General features: G+C 51.1%; 2 protein-coding genes and 1 long non-coding RNA gene across 4 annotated transcripts in view; 1 reads left to right on the top strand and 2 right to left on the bottom strand.

Moving 5' to 3' along the window:
• Positions 1 to 1501, bottom strand: part of KDM4B (lysine demethylase 4B) — a 75981-nt gene extending 74480 nt beyond the window's left edge. For both annotated transcript variants that reach the window (XM_034070860.1, XM_034070861.1), the window contains exon 1: positions 1359 to 1501. The gene's annotated coding sequence lies outside the window, so the exon portion shown is untranslated. The remainder of the gene's footprint in view (positions 1 to 1358) is intronic.
• A 2195-nt stretch (positions 1502 to 3696) lies between these two features.
• On the bottom strand, positions 3697 to 16449 carry UHRF1 (ubiquitin like with PHD and ring finger domains 1). Its single transcript, XM_034070862.1, has 17 exons — positions 16367 to 16449; positions 15468 to 15630; positions 12690 to 12953; positions 11830 to 12002; positions 11246 to 11461; positions 10571 to 10677; positions 10218 to 10404; positions 9412 to 9535; positions 9217 to 9324; positions 8534 to 8638; positions 7593 to 7699; positions 6992 to 7154; positions 6755 to 6892; positions 6287 to 6398; positions 6008 to 6165; positions 5741 to 5839; positions 3697 to 5187 (listed from the first exon to the last, which is right to left on the bottom strand). Exons 2-17 carry the CDS (start codon positions 15618 to 15620, stop codon positions 5041 to 5043), a joined length of 2361 nt encoding a protein of 786 aa, XP_033926753.1. The 5' UTR covers positions 15621 to 15630; positions 16367 to 16449; the 3' UTR covers positions 3697 to 5040.
• On the top strand, positions 9887 to 13735 carry LOC115945223 (uncharacterized). The gene is made up of 3 exons (XR_004079615.2): positions 9887 to 10233; positions 10332 to 10535; positions 11302 to 13735. It is a non-coding gene; the product is annotated as an uncharacterized lncRNA (long non-coding RNA).
• Positions 16450 to 16472: the final 23 nt, after the last annotated feature.

Genomic DNA, 16472 nt, shown 5'->3' with positions numbered 1-16472 from the left:
ACAATCAGGTGTTTACACTGCCCCAGCAGAAAGACAACCGGGTCACGCCGCAAAACTCCCATGTTCTAGGCCTTAACAGCAACATGAAACCAGTTTGTGTCCCTGAACAGCACCATTATCTACAGCAGCTTTAATTAGAAGTATAAGAGTTAAAGAACAGGTATAAAACCAAATGTAACCTGTGACTTTAACCCCTGAAAACAAGGGGGTCCAAAACAGCCTTTCCAAAACACCCAGCTTCTAAGCAGCTATATACACTTCAGCATCAAGAATCACAGCCAGCTTTAAAGGAAACCCCACTACCACCTTCTAATGAAGGGTTTCATGAAGAGCTTCTCCTTTCCACCACCTCTTCCATCCCAAAGGAGCCCAGCACATCTTTGATTTCTTTCTTTACGGGAAGGGGCCAAACTGAGCCACTAAACCCCAGGGCAAGTCCCCAACCACAGTGTGACCGGACAAACAGCTCCTGCAGCCCATGACTGCTTCAGGACCGGTCACTTGTTCACCCTGCAAGGTTCTGTGTCCAGGACTGGGTAGGGGACCCAGCGTGTGACGCCGCGTTTGTCACGGCAGGAATATTGCAAAAAATAAAAGGGGAAAAAAATGAAGTTTAACACTAAAATTTGACAGTTTCTCAAAGAGAGGGAGAAAAAAAAGAGGAAAAGAGCAAATGTCCTGTTCTTGCCCTGGGTTTTCTCCCCGCGGGCCTGCTGCGCACTGCCGGCAATGAGCACAGGATCACGGTGAGCTTTCAGCCGCCCACCTCTCACCGTAAACCCCCGGCCGGGCACTTCACGATCCACAGCACGAACAAACGGCTACACCGCGGTGAACGAACCCCGGCTGCCAGCACCGGGGGAGGGGGGGAAGGGACCACCCTAGGCCGCCTCTCCCCCCCGCTCAAGACCCTGTGCTGAAACACGGCGGAACCTTCCTTGGACACCGGGCCTGGGCGGGTGCCCGTTGGGGGGACACGGCGGGGCAGAATGCGGGATCGGGGTTTGGGGGGCTCCCACCGCGCCGCCCCAAGACAAAGCGGGCGGAGGGCCCGGCCCCTGGCGGCACAGGCCGGTCCCTCCGGCCACCGAAGGCCGGGCCGTGAAGAAGAGGAGGGCCAGCTGGAGGAGGGAGGCGCGGCGGGCCGTCCGGAAGCGAGAGGCATAGCCAGGGCCCACCGCTAAGGAGAGGAGGTAGGGAACGGGGAAAAGCAACGGCAGAGCCCGACGCCCCGGGGGGTGGGCAGCGCCGAGCGGCGGGGGCTCCAGCGCCGCGGTCCCGGGGGTGGAGCCGCAGGCGGCGGCAGGGCCCGGCAGGGAGGGAGAGAAAGAGGAGGACAAGCGCCGGTCTCCTCATACCTGGCCCCGCGGGCGGTCCCGCTCGGCGGCGGCTGAGGCGGCGCTTGAGGAGGAGGCGGCGGCCCCGGGCTCCCGGTCAGCGGAGCGCTGAGCGGCCCGGCGCTGGGGCCGGGGCGGAAGGGAGGCTGTGAGCAGAGCGCAGCACCCCGCGGCCCGCACCTGCCGCCCGCCTCCTCGCCGCGCTCGTTGGCTGCGGCCGCCGCCACCTTCATCGCTATTGGTTTTTTAGCCGCTGAGAGGCGGCGGATCTTGCCCATGGCGGCGCTAGTCAGCGAACAACAAGGCGAGTGCAGCCTTTGATTGGAGCGTTGCTCCGGGTAACGGCTCGCCCACCAAGAGGCGGAGCAGCTCCTCTCTGGAACGTCTCTCCGCCAATAGGACGCGCCTAGAGGGAAACGGCAGCCCGTCCTCGGCTCCTATTGGACGAGAGGGCGGCACGGCGGGCTGTGATAGGCGGAGCGGGGTGCCCGTCAAGCTCTGCTCGCCGGTGAGGACGTGAGGAGCCGCACAGCAGGGCGCGCGGGGGAGGCGGGGGGGGCTGCGGCCGCGCTGCGCCAATGGGGTGGGAGGGAACAGCCCCCTCCTGCCCCCTCCCCCCCCCCGCGGCCGGGCCGGGGTCCCGGGGTCCCGGAGCTGGACCTTGGCTGTTGCAGGCCCTCAGCCCCGGGAGCATCAAGGTGCTCGGGATGGGACACGGACCGCGCAGGGCAGCGCCCGGCCGCTCTGATAACGTTGGGGTTTCCTCAGTCATGGCCCCTTGTACCTGCACCCCGAAGGGAGGTGCGGCCCCGGCGGGAGCGCGGCGTCTCATGACAGGAATGGACACCGAAGCCTAGAGCCGGGTCCGCTCCAGCTCTTGGCCATGTTTTAGGAGCCTCATGGACCCCAGAAACGTTCCCCAGCTCCTGCCGGTGCTCGGGGTCGGCCTCATCGCCCGGCTCATTCTGTGAGAGCCCTGGGATCTGCCTGCAGTTAGTCCCGTCCTGCCCAGAGGACATCAAACCATGGCAGCCCGGCTCAAGTCCCTACCGGGACCCGCTTCCCCCTTCTCCTGTGGGGACGTTACCGGTCCTGGTCCGTACGTGCACCGCGGCTCCTGTCACCTCATTGCCATCCCCACCACAGCCGCTCTTCAACGTGGCTGCAGTGACAGGACCACAGGAACCTGCCAGGATGAAGGAAGATCAGGGGCATCTTTTAATTTGCACTCAATTAAACTGTGCGGCCCACGGCTTCTGGCTGTGGGAATTCCCAAAATAGGAAGGACATCCTTGCCTGGCTTATTTTCCATTTTATCAGTGTAGTTATTCTCGCTTCCTGATCCACAAAAGACATTTTATCGCATCCCAGACTGGATATTTACTCCAGACAAGTACGTACAGGAAATGAAGTAGCATCCTACTAATAATCTCTGCCATTAAATCCCACAATCCCTTCCCCTCCACACCCCAGCTCACTTTATCGCAGTCATTTCCCTTGTAGAGCTTTATGTTAAGATCTGCAAGCCCAGAATTACAAAGCAGCTGATTTGCAGCCATTCTAATTCATGATAAATAAAGACCAATACTGAAACCTACAGAGCAAAACCAGGCTTGGTTTCCAAATACCAAACCCAATGGATTAAGGAAGTCATTGCAAGGGGGTCTTTTCCATTCCAATACGCAGACATTCCCTCAATTCCAGCCGCTCACCCCAAATTCTTATCCCAGAACAAAATGTGGAAGGACATTTTTAGTGATATTTAAATAAATTTAAATTTAAATAATAAGCATTTCCTGTTAACAGCAACCTTAAAGTTAACTCATTCTAACGAGGGCAGATTAAACTGCTGCTTAATTTCACAGCTCTTGTTTTCAACATCTCAGCTGCCTTGAAGTCTTCTTCATTCACTTCATCTGCACTTGTCTCTGGAAACCTCAGTGTTTAAATGTGCTTCTCTGCCTTGGGAAGTCGACAGAGATGCTCCCCCTCCTCGCTATGAACACCTCCAATACTATCCGTGGCACTTGGAATAGGTTTGGGTTTATTCATTCAATGTGCAGACAATTCCGATTGCCAGGTGATCCTTGGGATTTCAGTACTGTGGAAATCTAATGGAAGTTATGCCCCCAAAAGAGAAGGATTTGGGGAATCTCCCTGTTTGTAGTCAAACATAACATAGGCCTTTCAGTGGTGCCTAGAATAATAGCAAATTAGTGTTTTCCCCTATTTCTTTGTAATGAAAAGTCATAATGAAAATAACAGGTCTTAGAAAAGGCTTAGCATAATGGAGCAGAAATACAAATCCCTGCAGAAGCAATGAGGACACCCGTTTCAGAAGGAATTAAACAGGCAACACTTTCATCAGAAAAGATATTTATTTTGAGAACTTCAACTTGCACATTGTACAACAAAATTGACAAATTCAGCACAAAAACCTATAAAACGTTTGCTTTTTTTCCCCCTTGTATATTAATATAATTTTAAGAAGAGTAAGCGTTAAGAAAACCAAAAATAGGCACATTTGTTCCAGTCTGTCTGCAGTAAAGTGTGATTAAAAACATCCCTGTCTTGTTGAGGTATGAAACTGCAAACTTTGGTAATGGTAGAAAAAAGACAACCCATTCACAAAAGCGAGGCCTTCTCGGGGTCATGTACAGTAAGAAATAGTTCATAGAAAAGGCAGAATTGGTTATGCTCCATTTCCAGGTAGAAATGCAGCAAAATGAACTACAAAGAGACTCAAGTTACGATAATACACCTAGCATTAGGAGGAAACCTGAACGGCAGCAAACCCATACTAATCATGTACAACTACAGTGTTGTGTTTTAACCAAAGATTAAAATCCGGCTGGCAAGTTTACACAATTCAGTGCTTATGAAAAAATAGATAATATGTGGTGATTCAGAGCCCAGTCTTTCAGCAAAAGGACAAAAGGCACTTAAGAATGGCTTTAGTATATTCCACAATGGCATTTCTAGATAGAAAACAGCACCTGGCTGAACCAACAGTTCCCAAGTAAGAAAGAAGCCCAACTGAGGTAGTACTCCATATTGCTCCAACTACTTGGCTGTCCGCAAGCAGCTTCATTTGTTAGATATACAAAATTAGCAGGAAATGGCTTTTGAGAAGCTTTTCAAATGTATAAATCCCAGTTCTTTACAAAAATATGTAACAAATACCCACTTGTGGTTAAAAGATCACAAGCCAGGAGCCATCACGTACAAAAGGAACATCCAAATTGCTGCCAAGGTGATGCCCAAGTCTACCTTTATGGCCAAATCCCCAAACACTGAAGATTGTTCTAGCAACCAAGCCATTTTCTGGGAATAAAACTTCAAATACAATAAGAAAAGAGAGGGGGCACTCTGAGACCTTTCCTAACCTTTAGCAGCCTGACCGGAAGCACTTGAAATCCTTTCAAAAAGAAGCATCATTCTGTGCTGATGGGTGACAAGTTTGAGGGGGAGAAAACAAAAAAATGCAAAAATTCAATGTTTAGAACAAAAACAAAACCCACGAACATATAAAAGGATTTTCCTTAATCTTTATAGTTTGGGTTTTTTTCCCAAATAAGGAAGACTTTGAAGCCTTTTCAGGGGTCTGGGAAAACACAGACTACTTGTTTCTCTTTTTAAATTAAGCCCATTGAAAATTCATTAAGAAGGTTGAACAAAAGAAAATGAGAAGTGCTTTACAGAATCACCGTCCATTGCCATATCCAGGGAAGAGCTGAGTGAGGATGGTCTGCAGCGTTTCATTCACGTGCATGCTGTAGTTCTTGCCCAGGTCGTAGCGACAGGCAGGACAACTGTACACATCGGCTTTGAAGGATCGATCCAAACAATCCTGGTGCAGGACAAAATTGGTTAAGAGGGAGAGAAAAATGCATTGGAGCTTGATCTACAAACACTCCCTCCCCAGAGAGAAGGAGGTGAATCAGGATGGAAAAGAAGATCCTGGTTCACCCAAGTACTGACAAGAGGTGAGAAAAGCCAAGAGTGATGCATGGCTGGCAGCTGGAGAGAGAAGCTGCTTTGTTACATGCATTTCAATGGAGCACCTCGGTCATGGACACTACATAGGGTCAGAGGTAGTTGGTCCAATGGCATTTCTAAAGAGCAAGAATTCTCCTGCACCTGCTAAAGACCATTGGAACTTCTGCAAAAACACATCTGTCTTCAAAAGCACGAACCAAAACCCCCCAAGCTCTGCCACACTGTGGCATTACTGCACCCACAGAGCTCTGGTCATTGCTGACAAGAATCACAGTAGCAATAGAACACTGGAACTCTCTTTAGAGCAGACTTCTATACAAAAGAACCCTTTAAGGATGGTGAAACACTGGCACAGGTTGCCTCGAGAGGCAGGGGATGCTCAACAGAAGAGTTCAGCTGCTCACCTTGCACACGTTGTGCTGGCACACAGTTGTGACCGGCCGAAACACAACCTCCTGACAGCAGATACACAAGAAGGCCTCTTCCACTTTACTTAGAAATTTCTGTCAAAAGAACAATTGCATCAAGCTATTGCTACCACCCTCTGAAAGATACAGCCCCACAGCCTGCTCTGGGGCTGCAGCTGTCTCTTTAAAGCAGCAAAAACCTTTCTGTCTAGGTACAACAGTATTAGTTGTCTATTTTTGGGGGGAGGAGAACCCATGGTATACCGGTCCGTCTTTGAGAGCTTCTAGTACTCCATTCCACAGCTTTTCATTGGCTTCATCATTTTTTATAAGGGATTTTTGCTCAGCTGTCAGCTTGTATGGCTCAACTTTTGTTTTCTTCGGAGTCCCCCTAGGAGAGGTCACGAGTTTTTCCTCCCCACCTAAAAGAAAACACAACAATTTTTGAGACAACCAAACAAAAAAGCAATCAGAAAAGAGTAACCAGGTAAAATGCACAAAAACCTACAAGGTTTTCTCTATCCACTTGCCTACACCACAAACCTGCTGATTTCCTTTTCCTCTTTCCTTTCCCCGGGGTATCAAACTCATCATCTCCGTTATTCTCCTTTTCCTTATCTTTGTTTGCAACAGCTTCCAGATACCCTTCAGGATACTGCAGGAAAACAGAAAACAAAAAGCACCCAATGCACACCACCAGTTTAGACTCACAGATTGTTATAGGCCAGCAGAACAACCTCTGCAGAGCTGCTCCAGGGGTTCTCTGCTTAACAACTGATCCCAGCTCTTGCAAAGCACCTAGACTAGAGAAATTCTATAGGGAAAACCAGGAGTTTTGTTCATTTAGCTTCCTAAACACCCCACAAACAACCCACAAGACTGAAAGCACTGCCTCCCCCTCAGTGTAAGGGGGGGCTGTCTTGATTCTTACACAAGGATCATCCTTGTGATGGAAACGTTCTATCCATCAGGTTCACTGCCCAGGGTAACCCCAGGAATGTTCAAGAGTACCTGCATGGTTAGGCCAAGCTTTTTCATCCTGTCCTTTCCTTCTTTGGTCCAAGGAGCAGGTTCTTCATCATCCCTCCTAAGTAAGTAACGCCACACTAAAAATCCAGATTTCCCCGTCTCAGGCCAGTATTTCACAACCTAAAAAAGTCAGAGTCAGGTCCATCATACGCCATAAAAACCCCTTGAGAGCCAAATTATCTCCCCCTAATTCAGTAAGAGAATTCAGATCCTTCTTACCTTATATATTCCATCATATCTGTTCCCTTCTACAGGAGCGTATTTGCTGTGTTTGCCACCTTTCACATTCCTCACCACTCGGACTGGCTTTCCAGCTCTCCAGTCCTTGGCTTCAGCTCCATTTTTATCATTGATGGGGGCACTGCAGTTCAGAGCCAGTGCTCTGGAAAAGAAAGTCCACTCAACACTAGGAACCCTGGGAGCCTCCTGACTGAGGACCACGTTTAAATATGCTGATTATTCATGGACAACCTCCTCCACTCGAGTCCATGCTTACTCAGAATTACAAGTGACCAGTGGCTGCAAAGGTCTTCAGGAGACAGTAGGAAAACTCCTACTCTAATTTACTCCTCCAGTCCTTAAGTTCCAGTCAGTATTAAATCTGAGACTGGTACCATTTACAATCCTGTTTCATCTATAGTGTCCTGTAAGAAGCATTCCCATCTTGCAGCTGATCTGCAGACTAAAGACAACAGTGGAAACCCAATTCTCACCATTTTTTCCATTTAGCCAATTCCTTTTGATGCAAATGGGACAAACAGCTCCTCAGGGTGACAGACGCCAGCTCTGAGGTTAGAAATGAAGCACTAATGGCACTGACCTGTTCATGTTGGTGAGTTTTTGATCACAAGACTGTTCCGCTGTGCGTTTGTTCCCAGACAGATCGCGCCCTCCGCTCCCTGTATATGTGAAGGAATTTCCATGATCCTGAAACGTACATGGATGGTTTCGACACATTCACAAAGATCATTCAACAAAAGCAGACGAGTTTTCAGTCAAGCAGTTTTAATGTGGTATTCTCAGAAAAGGAAAGATGCTTCCTCCCTTTACCTCCCAGCCTCGGTTAAGTCCGTGGTGCCCCCCCTTAGATTGTCAGAGAGGAGTCAGGGTGGCAACTGCTGAGTTGTCACACACCCAAACAGTGCCCAAAGGGCTGTGCCAAGAGAGCGGTGTGCTGCTCACACAGAACCAGCTTGGAAGCGCAGGGGCACACTCCGCAAGTGCTGAGGCACAAGTTACCTGACCTTGCACTCAGAAATAAGACTTAGAATGGCTACAGAGACCCATGGCTGTTTTACACGAGCTTTACCAGGCTGTGGTCAGGGTCAGGGAGCACAGGCTGGTGATGTAGCAGTGTCTGCAAGAATGAGCAGCAGAGCCTGGCACAGCCTCCAAGAGCTTGGTTTGACTGGCAGAACCAAGACATGTAATCGAGGTAGGATTTTGGTCCCTGGTTTTGTTCCTTGTGTGTCCTTTGACACACAATATACCAGGAGACTGTTCAAGCTGTGGGTGTGACAGAGATCCCGAGGAGGCAGCTTCAGGACTCTTGGAATAAAAGCTGACAAATCTATACTGAACTTATTTCCAGGTACCCCATTTCTCAGCTTGGGAAATGTGACTGGACTGTGCTTTGAATTTGCTTAAGTACCACCAAGATGGGGAAGTGCCCCATAGAGATGTAAAAAAGGAACTAAGGCCAAGTCCTTGGTTGAACAAGTTCATTTGGTTCTCAGACAAAACTAAGCAAGGTTCACTTACTATGTCATCTTCATAGCCCCCTGCCAGCACCAAGGAGTAGGCACCATCGTTACTCCTGCCATGGATCCCCGCAACGTGGGGCCTGTGAACACCGGATTCACTCACCTGAAAGGGAAACCTTTGCTTGGTAACTGCTGCCCAAAGGCTACAACCAGCACAGCTGCCCCCTGCTCTTGGAACCAAGCTCACTAACAACAGTACTACCACAGCTCTGTTCTGCACATCGGAGAGGGTGAAAGCACACTCTCAGCACTGTGCTGGATTTAGAAGGATTCTGATACCCAGCACTTGAGAACAGGCTCTGGACAGCTCAGTGCCTTTCTGTCCCCAGTGTTCTAACAGGATGAGAAAACAACCTGTTTAATGTGGGTGTTTGAAAGAGATCCTCACCAGAACAAGTGGGAGATACCACACACATCCTGGACAAAGTATTGGAAACAAATAGGTTTGGGTGAGGCTTTCTGAGTTACCAAAAAGCACTGAAACCCAAACACACCCTTGAAACGCCTGGACAATGCACCATTAGTTATGGAACACTTGAGCTACACAAAGCCCAAACTCTTCCCTTTCTGCACTTATGTATCCAGCGACACACTCCCAGATTAACTGTTTCAGGTTTCTCCTAAGAGCTGGATCGTTCCCATTTTTCCCTACAGGTCTCAGGCCAGGATCTGCCTTCCTACCTGCACTCTGAACTTCCACATGGTGCCAACCGGAATCCCAGGAATCGGTCCATAGTGGTTCGAAGGGACAATGGTGCATTCCTTTGTGCGACCCACACACGCCATGCCCTGTTCCAAGGAGCAAGACCCATCAGCCAAGAACGACAAGGAACTACCACACGCTATGCTTCAAAAGAAAACAGCTTTTGAACTGACCTTGCCCCAGTCTCTCCGCGAGGATGAATTAGCAGATGCCATCTTTTGTTTCTTTTTACTGTCTTTTAATCTCTCTCCTGCTAAAACCACCTCACTTGCATCATTTCGACATTCAGGGCAATACCTAAAGTCACCAGTCAATGAAAAGTAGCAAAGCCTTACATTGACAGAGCATTTCCTCAAAACACACTGAGTTATGTTACAAACTAGACAGGACACCAAAGCAACTCTCCCTGCTGGAATTACACTGCCATTAGCTAGTGCTCTGCACAAGCTCCTAAGCTATTGCTGATGTGACACGAAATCAGCTGTACCATAAAATCCTTGTATAAAATGCTGAAAAGGAACAAGGAATAACACAGTACATACATCACTATCTATATGCATAGATGTAGATGTATTGCATTATCTCTGTATATCACCATATATATTTCAGGTAAGAGTATGTATCACCAGCCTAATATGGTGACAGAACTGCAGACTACCTGTAAGCAGCCCATAAAAACCATTACACAAGTTAAGGCTCTTGGCATCAGGTCTGCAGTTTATAGATAGCTCCTCTTCTCTTTGACAGGTATAGAGATCCCAAAACTTGGAAAAGAACTTGGAAAGCCACTGGCTTCAAACATGCTGTGATTAAACTGATGCTCAAGAAACGCTACAAAGTCCTACCAAAAGACCCAACCACACACAACTGCATCTCTTGAGCTCTACAGTCACGATATTGCCACCTAAGGGCAGTGTGAAGCCCTCGCCTTCTGCTCCTAAACAGACAGTAACTGCAGCACCACAGACACAGAACTCACCAGTCCTCATCATCCGGTATGCTGCTGAGGGGAGGGTCGAGGCAGTAGATGTGAAAAGCCATATCACACTCATCACACATGAGCTGTTTCTCTGGATCTTGTTTACCTCCACAGATGTGGCAAGCACAGATTCTGCACGTCTTGTTCGGGTTGTCCTTGCAAGCTTTACACACAGGTCCAATGCGGCCTGCGAGCAGAAAGAAACCACAGCTCCCTTCAAGCACCAAGATACACTGGGAACAGACAGAGGTGGTACAGCTGCAGGGGTCCTGGAACTCAGACCTTGGATCCTCACAGAGACAATGAGAACATCCCAAGGTAAGACGGAGACACGAGAAGCACGCAGCACTCACGTTTGGCTGGAGGAGCAGTAAGTGGGCAAGCACTGCCTGGCTCTTCTATTTTATAGATTTCATCCACTAATATAATTCTGCAGTCATTCAAGGAATCCCCAGCATCCCTGTGAGGAGAAGGGAGGAAAGTACAGAAGGTGAGACTGTGACAGGAGCAGAGTTCCCAGCTGTGGGGGCTCCTCAGCCACATGCATGATGTGTCTTTAGTCCTGTGTCACCAAAACCCATTACACACCACGTGAGCTGGGCCAGTGGCACAACAGCATCACCACAAATCACGTCACCTTCATCCAGTTCAAGTGTAACCCCTTTTGTCTTAATAGAAACTCCAGCACTCCGGTCAGCATTATGACTGTTCTACCCCAGAAATGAATTTCAGACTGATTCTTCTCAGATTTTATAGTCTCAAAGTCAAAATCACTGTGGCAAGAGGGAAAAACAGGAACATTCTGGCAACCCTGTGAAAACTACTGAAATGCAAAACTAAATAACACAGCAGACAAGTCTCTGCCTCCTCGCAAACATGGGCACCCCATGACCCCACAGCTCATGTGGCTCATGCCCTGCAACTGCTCCAAGTGCCTGATTTCCCCTGCAGCAGCATTTTTCAGGAGTCACTCAGAGTTGAAAGCTGAAGCAGAGCATTCGGTTTATTCCCCATTACAATTTGCTTACCCAAGTAATATCTTTGCATTTATCTCCTTGATCATTTTCATTTCCCTTTTCTGCAGGATCTCTGCATCGTACCAGAACCCTCTCTCATTTGGCTCATCGGGGTTGTAGTTGACCATCACCACCTGCCCCACTTCCAGCTGGTGCCACTTCAAGATAGTCCGTGCACGAGCCCGTACATCATTGGAGCCCAACTGCACAACTCCGTTCTCTGGATAGCTTGGAGCAGAGGGAAGGCAGGGAGGGACAGAGAAGGAAAATCAGATTCAACATCACAGCTGTTCCAAGTGATGGATTTTATCCAGACAGGTCAATTTACGAGCTGATGCAACATGCAATTTCCCACTCAGACACAGCCAGAATGGGGCACTCTGGCTCTGCTGCTATTGTATCCCACTTGGATAACAGCATTTCATAGTTCTAAAAACCTGACTCCAAGCCCCTGGAATTCCAGCTGTAAGACAAACTGACAGCTCCCAGGGCTCAGTTACTGCATCAGCCCAGTTCTGGCTTACTCTGTGGAGCTCTAAAATCAGATTTCCCATCAACATCATGATCCAAATGGACAAGAAGGGAACAAAACTCACTCCTCATACTTGACGTGGTATATGACATCTTCTTCAGGAATGGCTCTCGGCTGCTCAGGATCTGAGCAGCTCTCAGCTGATGCATTTGCAGGTTTTTTTCTGCTTACATTTACAACCTGGGCTTCAAACCATGCCCCCATGTTCATATCTCGAGCGTCCACGAGGTCATTGATCTACACAAAGCAAAGGACACAGCTCACTAAAATGGAAATGAAGCATTCATTTCCATTGCTATTAAAGATTAAATCATCCCAAGAACCTCAAGATCAAGATATTTAACAGATCATCAGAAAAATTAAGAGCTCCTTCACCTTCCCAATCCCAGCTGAAATACAGGTTGAGCCCCTAAGGCTAAATATCCACTCTGCACCACCAGCAGCACAAGCAGGCTTCTTACCTAGCACAAACCCTTATCAGGCAGTCTGTAAGGTACCTAGCTCATAGTCTGGCAAAGGCAGCACTGGGTCTGCAATAAAATCCATTGAAACAGGCAAGTAAAGGGATTGTGAGCAGCTGGCTGAGATTTTCTTTTGCTCATTCAAGGAAGTTTCAGCTCTGACAAATGCAGCGACTCCAAGCAGGAAGGATTCCGAGTTTTTAAACCAAAATGGGCACTCGGCATGCTTCTTGTTTGAATCAGGTCAGGTTTTGGCGTTTTAGTTAAAAGGATAACATGAAAGATAAAGCACTCTGACCTACAACACGTGGCAATGCACGGCTTTGTGGCACGCTTGCTGGTGCAGGGTTTAAGAAACAGAAGACCAGGACCCACAGAAGGAGGGCACAAAAGTCAATTCCCCATAAAAGAGCAATTCCCCTCTGGGTGCAGCTCCCAGAATACCAGCTCTGGAGCACCTCACCTTATAGAGGCCAAAGCCCGGGTCGGTCCAGTCGGGCTGTGCTGCTGTGCCAGGCTGGCCCTCCAGTTCCAGGGCACCTTCCCCATTGTGAGAGCTTTTGTCGGATTCGCTTTGGCCTGAGCCACAGCCAGAGTCTGTGTCCGAGAGCTCGGGATCCTTTTCCTTACTGACAGCGGGAAGCACGGCCGGGCTTTGTCTCACCAGGAGCTGGACAATGTCATTGAGGCCGACGCTGTAATCGAAAAGGGAGTGACCATCTTCCATCTGCAGGGAAGCAGTGAAATCAGGCGGTTATTGCAGGGCAGAGCCACCCCATCACGCTGCCTTCATCCTTATGTGCTGAGATGGAGCACGTGGCTTTCAAACCACGAGCAGGCAAGGAACTTGAACTTCAGTGCCTCAGATCCATATGGATCGCTGTTCTTACCATGGAAATGTTCTTGCCTCAGCACTCTGCAAGCCAGGAGAACAAGACCTCCATACTGCAGTAGACTCAATGCCCAGAGCAAGCCACAGTGTTGTAGATCTGAAAGGGTTTGCAGTACATTCCCAAGACACCAATTCTGGGAAGGACTTAAAGAACTCCAGATCCCCTACATTCCCTATCAGGATTTAAAGGTAATTCCACACTACTTACTAACTCAAAAGGAAGTTCTTTATTCCTTAATTCGGACACATCAGAACATCAACTTGGACTCATCTTTATATTGGACTCGTGTACGCTCCGGATGACAGCTCCAGCATCGCTGCTGACCATGGGATCACGCAGAAGCCAGAGCTCATCACTTGCCTTTCTCTGGGCCAGCACACGAGTGTTCCATTGAGAGTAAAATCAAGAGATTCAACTCAATGTGAAACTGCCTCCTCTCTCCGAGCACGCCCCAGTTCCTCTCCTAGGACAGGGGGTTGGCTGGCAAGGCTGGCTGCAGACCCTGCCCCTGCAAGTCCACAGGACCACGAGGCCTCTGCATTCCCTTCCCTGAGCTCCAAGGAGCGCCTCCACTTCAGAGTTAAAGCATCCTGCTGGAGCCCACAGCGCGGGCAGAGCTTCACCACATAGTTACGGTCTGACTAAGAAATTACACAGGAAATGATCATCCCCTTCCAGGCCAAAGCACCAGAAAAAGCAGCCCCTGAGCTTTGTTCTCTATCGGGGAGGGGGGAACAGAGCAAAGCCACAAAAATTCACCCTTTGCGGGAACCACCAGGATAACTCAGCTGATTTATGGCACGAGGCAGCTGAGGAACAATCCCTGGAAACCTGACTGGGCAGGAAGGACTCTTCCGAGATGAAAACTCCTCGAGATGCACAAGAACAAACCCGAACCCGGTCGTTTCTCACCACAGAGACCAGGACTTGGCACTGAACCTGGTGCTGTTCTCACCAGGGAGCACCGGAGGCACCAGGTGCTGACAGGGACGGAAAAGCCGAGCCCAGGCACAGGCCCCAAACCCGCGGGAACTCGGGGGGAATGGGCTGCAGCCAAGGCCGCACCTCGAACAAAGGCCGTGGGGCTCTGCATGGAGCAGGCTGTTCCCACCATCATTGGGGGATGTGTAAGGCAAAGCGCAGCAGGGGGAGGATGCTGAAGGGCGGCTGAAACCCATGGGGGGAACATTCCTATGGAAAACCACGCCTAAAGGAAGGAGTGCTGGAAGTGCACGAGGAGTTGTCTTTGTCAGGCAAGAGCATCCTCACCAAAATGAGTTATCACTTCTGAAGCTCCACAAACAAGATCCTCAGGGCAGCACCGCAAACCCAGGACCAACCCTCCCTGATCACTTCATCCACAGCCACAAATGGGCAATTACTGCATCCGTAACTACACCAATGCACCAGAAAGGAGGCAGCGCAAGCCCTGCAGAGATGCTACACGTTCCTGCAAGCCTCTTATACTACTGCTGGTACCCAAGCTTGTCAGATTAAAGTTACTCCAGGTGTGTTATCGTATCCTACTGACACACGTGTTAATTCTAATGCACCACCACCTCTCGTTGCCCTAAAATGGAGGGAAAGGGGGGATAAATAGCCTGGAAGAGATTGTCTAACACCACCAATCCCACGGGATTCCAGCTACAGCCCAAAGCAGCTGCTACCTCTGCCATAAACGGCTCTGAACAACCAAGCACGGGCACAGGAGTTTCTTTATTTGAAGGTTCAGCAGGGCAGGGGATGGAAAAAGGTGTCTGAAAAGAGGGTTCTTTGGGGAAAAAAAAAGTCTGGAAAATGGATTTGAGAGCAGGGTATTTGGTAAAATGTATTGAAAACTGTACTGTGAAGTCGGTTTGGTTGGGTTTAAGGTTCATTTTGAGGGATTATGAACTCGGGGGAAGCAAACATCCCCCGTACAAGTGCGGTGCTGTTGGGAACACGCTCGAGACGTCACAGCACGAGCTCTACTCAATGAGACCTCGATTCAAAGCAGAACAACTCCAAAGGCACGAGCTGCTCCCCCCCCTCACAAGGGGAAAGCGGCTCTCGATGGCTCTGCAGGGGCTCGGCAGGAGCCCCGGGAGCGCTGTGCCTGCGGACACATCGCGGCGGCGGCGGAAAGGGACGGGCTCGACGGCACAGGAGCAGAGAACCCCTCCGGAGCGGCCCAAGGGGCGCCCCGGCCGCGGGGCGAGCGGCGCCGCAGCCGCTAGGGGGCAGCAAAGCACCCGCTTGCGGGCAATTAAACCCAAGTCAATGAAGATCTCGCTCCCCAGATGGGGGGGGGGGAGCGGACCCCCCCTAACCCCCCCCCCTGCGCTGGGGCTGGGGCTGTCAGACCATACCTGCTTGCCGCGGTAGAAGAGCCGCTGCCGGTGCGGCTCCACTCCGAACACCTCGTGTATCCGCAGCCGGAGCTCCTCCACCTTGGTGAGCTTGGAAAGCGAATCCACGCGGTGCGTCTCCCTCCCGTCCATGGTGCGCACCTGGATCCACATGGCGCCGGTCCTGCTCGCACCGGGGACACCGAGAACAGACCGGGGTGAGAACCACGGCACCGGCCCGCCGGGCACCGCATCAATGGGACCGCGCAACCCACGGCCACACCCCCTATCCACCCTCCCCTTACGCTATTGGTCAACACCCCTGCCGGCTCCGGCAGTGATTGGTTGCTGGCGGGTTTAGCCCCGCCCCCAGCCCTCCCACGCTGAAGCCTAACGGCTCTGGGCTGCGCCCGTGCCCCTCCGCGGGCCCGCGCCAACTGCCTCTCGCGCCACAATTGAAACCGCTCCGTCCGTTCTCGCGGGGGCCCCGCCCACCGCCCCCGCCAAGTCTCGCGAGATCATGCAAATAAGATGCATTTAAGATCTTAAAGAGGCCGTCCCTGCCCGACGGCCGGTGCGAGCGCTCCCCCCGGGGGACAGCAGGGGTGGGGGGGAACCGGCGGAGGGCACCGGCGGCCGCCCCCACCCTGGGATGGGGCAGCCCCTTGGTTCCGCCCGCGTTAAACCCCCAGCGGTGCCCCCGGCACCGTCCGCATTACCCCCGGCAGCCACGCGGGGCGATGTCCCCACGGCCCCCCCCCCCAGCGTCGCCAGTCACCGGGACCCCGCGGCCCCACTGCAGCCACCCCTGCGCGCCGCGTCCGGCCGAGCCCGGCCCCGCAGCTGTCACCGGCACGGACACCGCGGGGCACGGCCCCTCCGCCCCCCCCCCGCTACCCCCGGTACCGGCCGGGACTCACCGGCCTGGCCGTGCTGGAGGCCGGTGCCGCGCTGCGCTCCGCGGGCTTTGGAGTTTGGCGCGGAAAAGCCCCGTGCGCCGAGGGCGCCCGCCCATTGGCTGCCGCT

This window comes from Melopsittacus undulatus, chromosome 19, assembly GCF_012275295.1.
Source record: "Melopsittacus undulatus isolate bMelUnd1 chromosome 19, bMelUnd1.mat.Z, whole genome shotgun sequence".
In the NCBI taxonomy this organism is placed as follows: domain Eukaryota; kingdom Metazoa; phylum Chordata; class Aves; order Psittaciformes; family Psittaculidae; genus Melopsittacus; species Melopsittacus undulatus.
The sequence above is the reverse complement of the archived record's forward strand: the minus strand, read 5'-3'. Positions and strand labels throughout refer to the sequence as shown.

Coding starts and splice junctions, on each gene's coding strand:
- UHRF1 (XM_034070862.1), bottom strand. CDS start 15,620: ATGTGGATCCAGGTGCGCACCATGGACGGGAGGGAGACGCACCGCGTG. Junction 9,536..10,217: donor ATACCGGATGATGAGGACTG/GTGAGTTCTGTG, acceptor TGGTGACTTTAG/GTATTGCCCTGAATGTCGAA. Junction 6,893..6,991: donor GATATGATGGAATATATAAG/GTAAGAAGGATC, acceptor TGACTTTTTTAG/GTTGTGAAATACTGGCCTGA.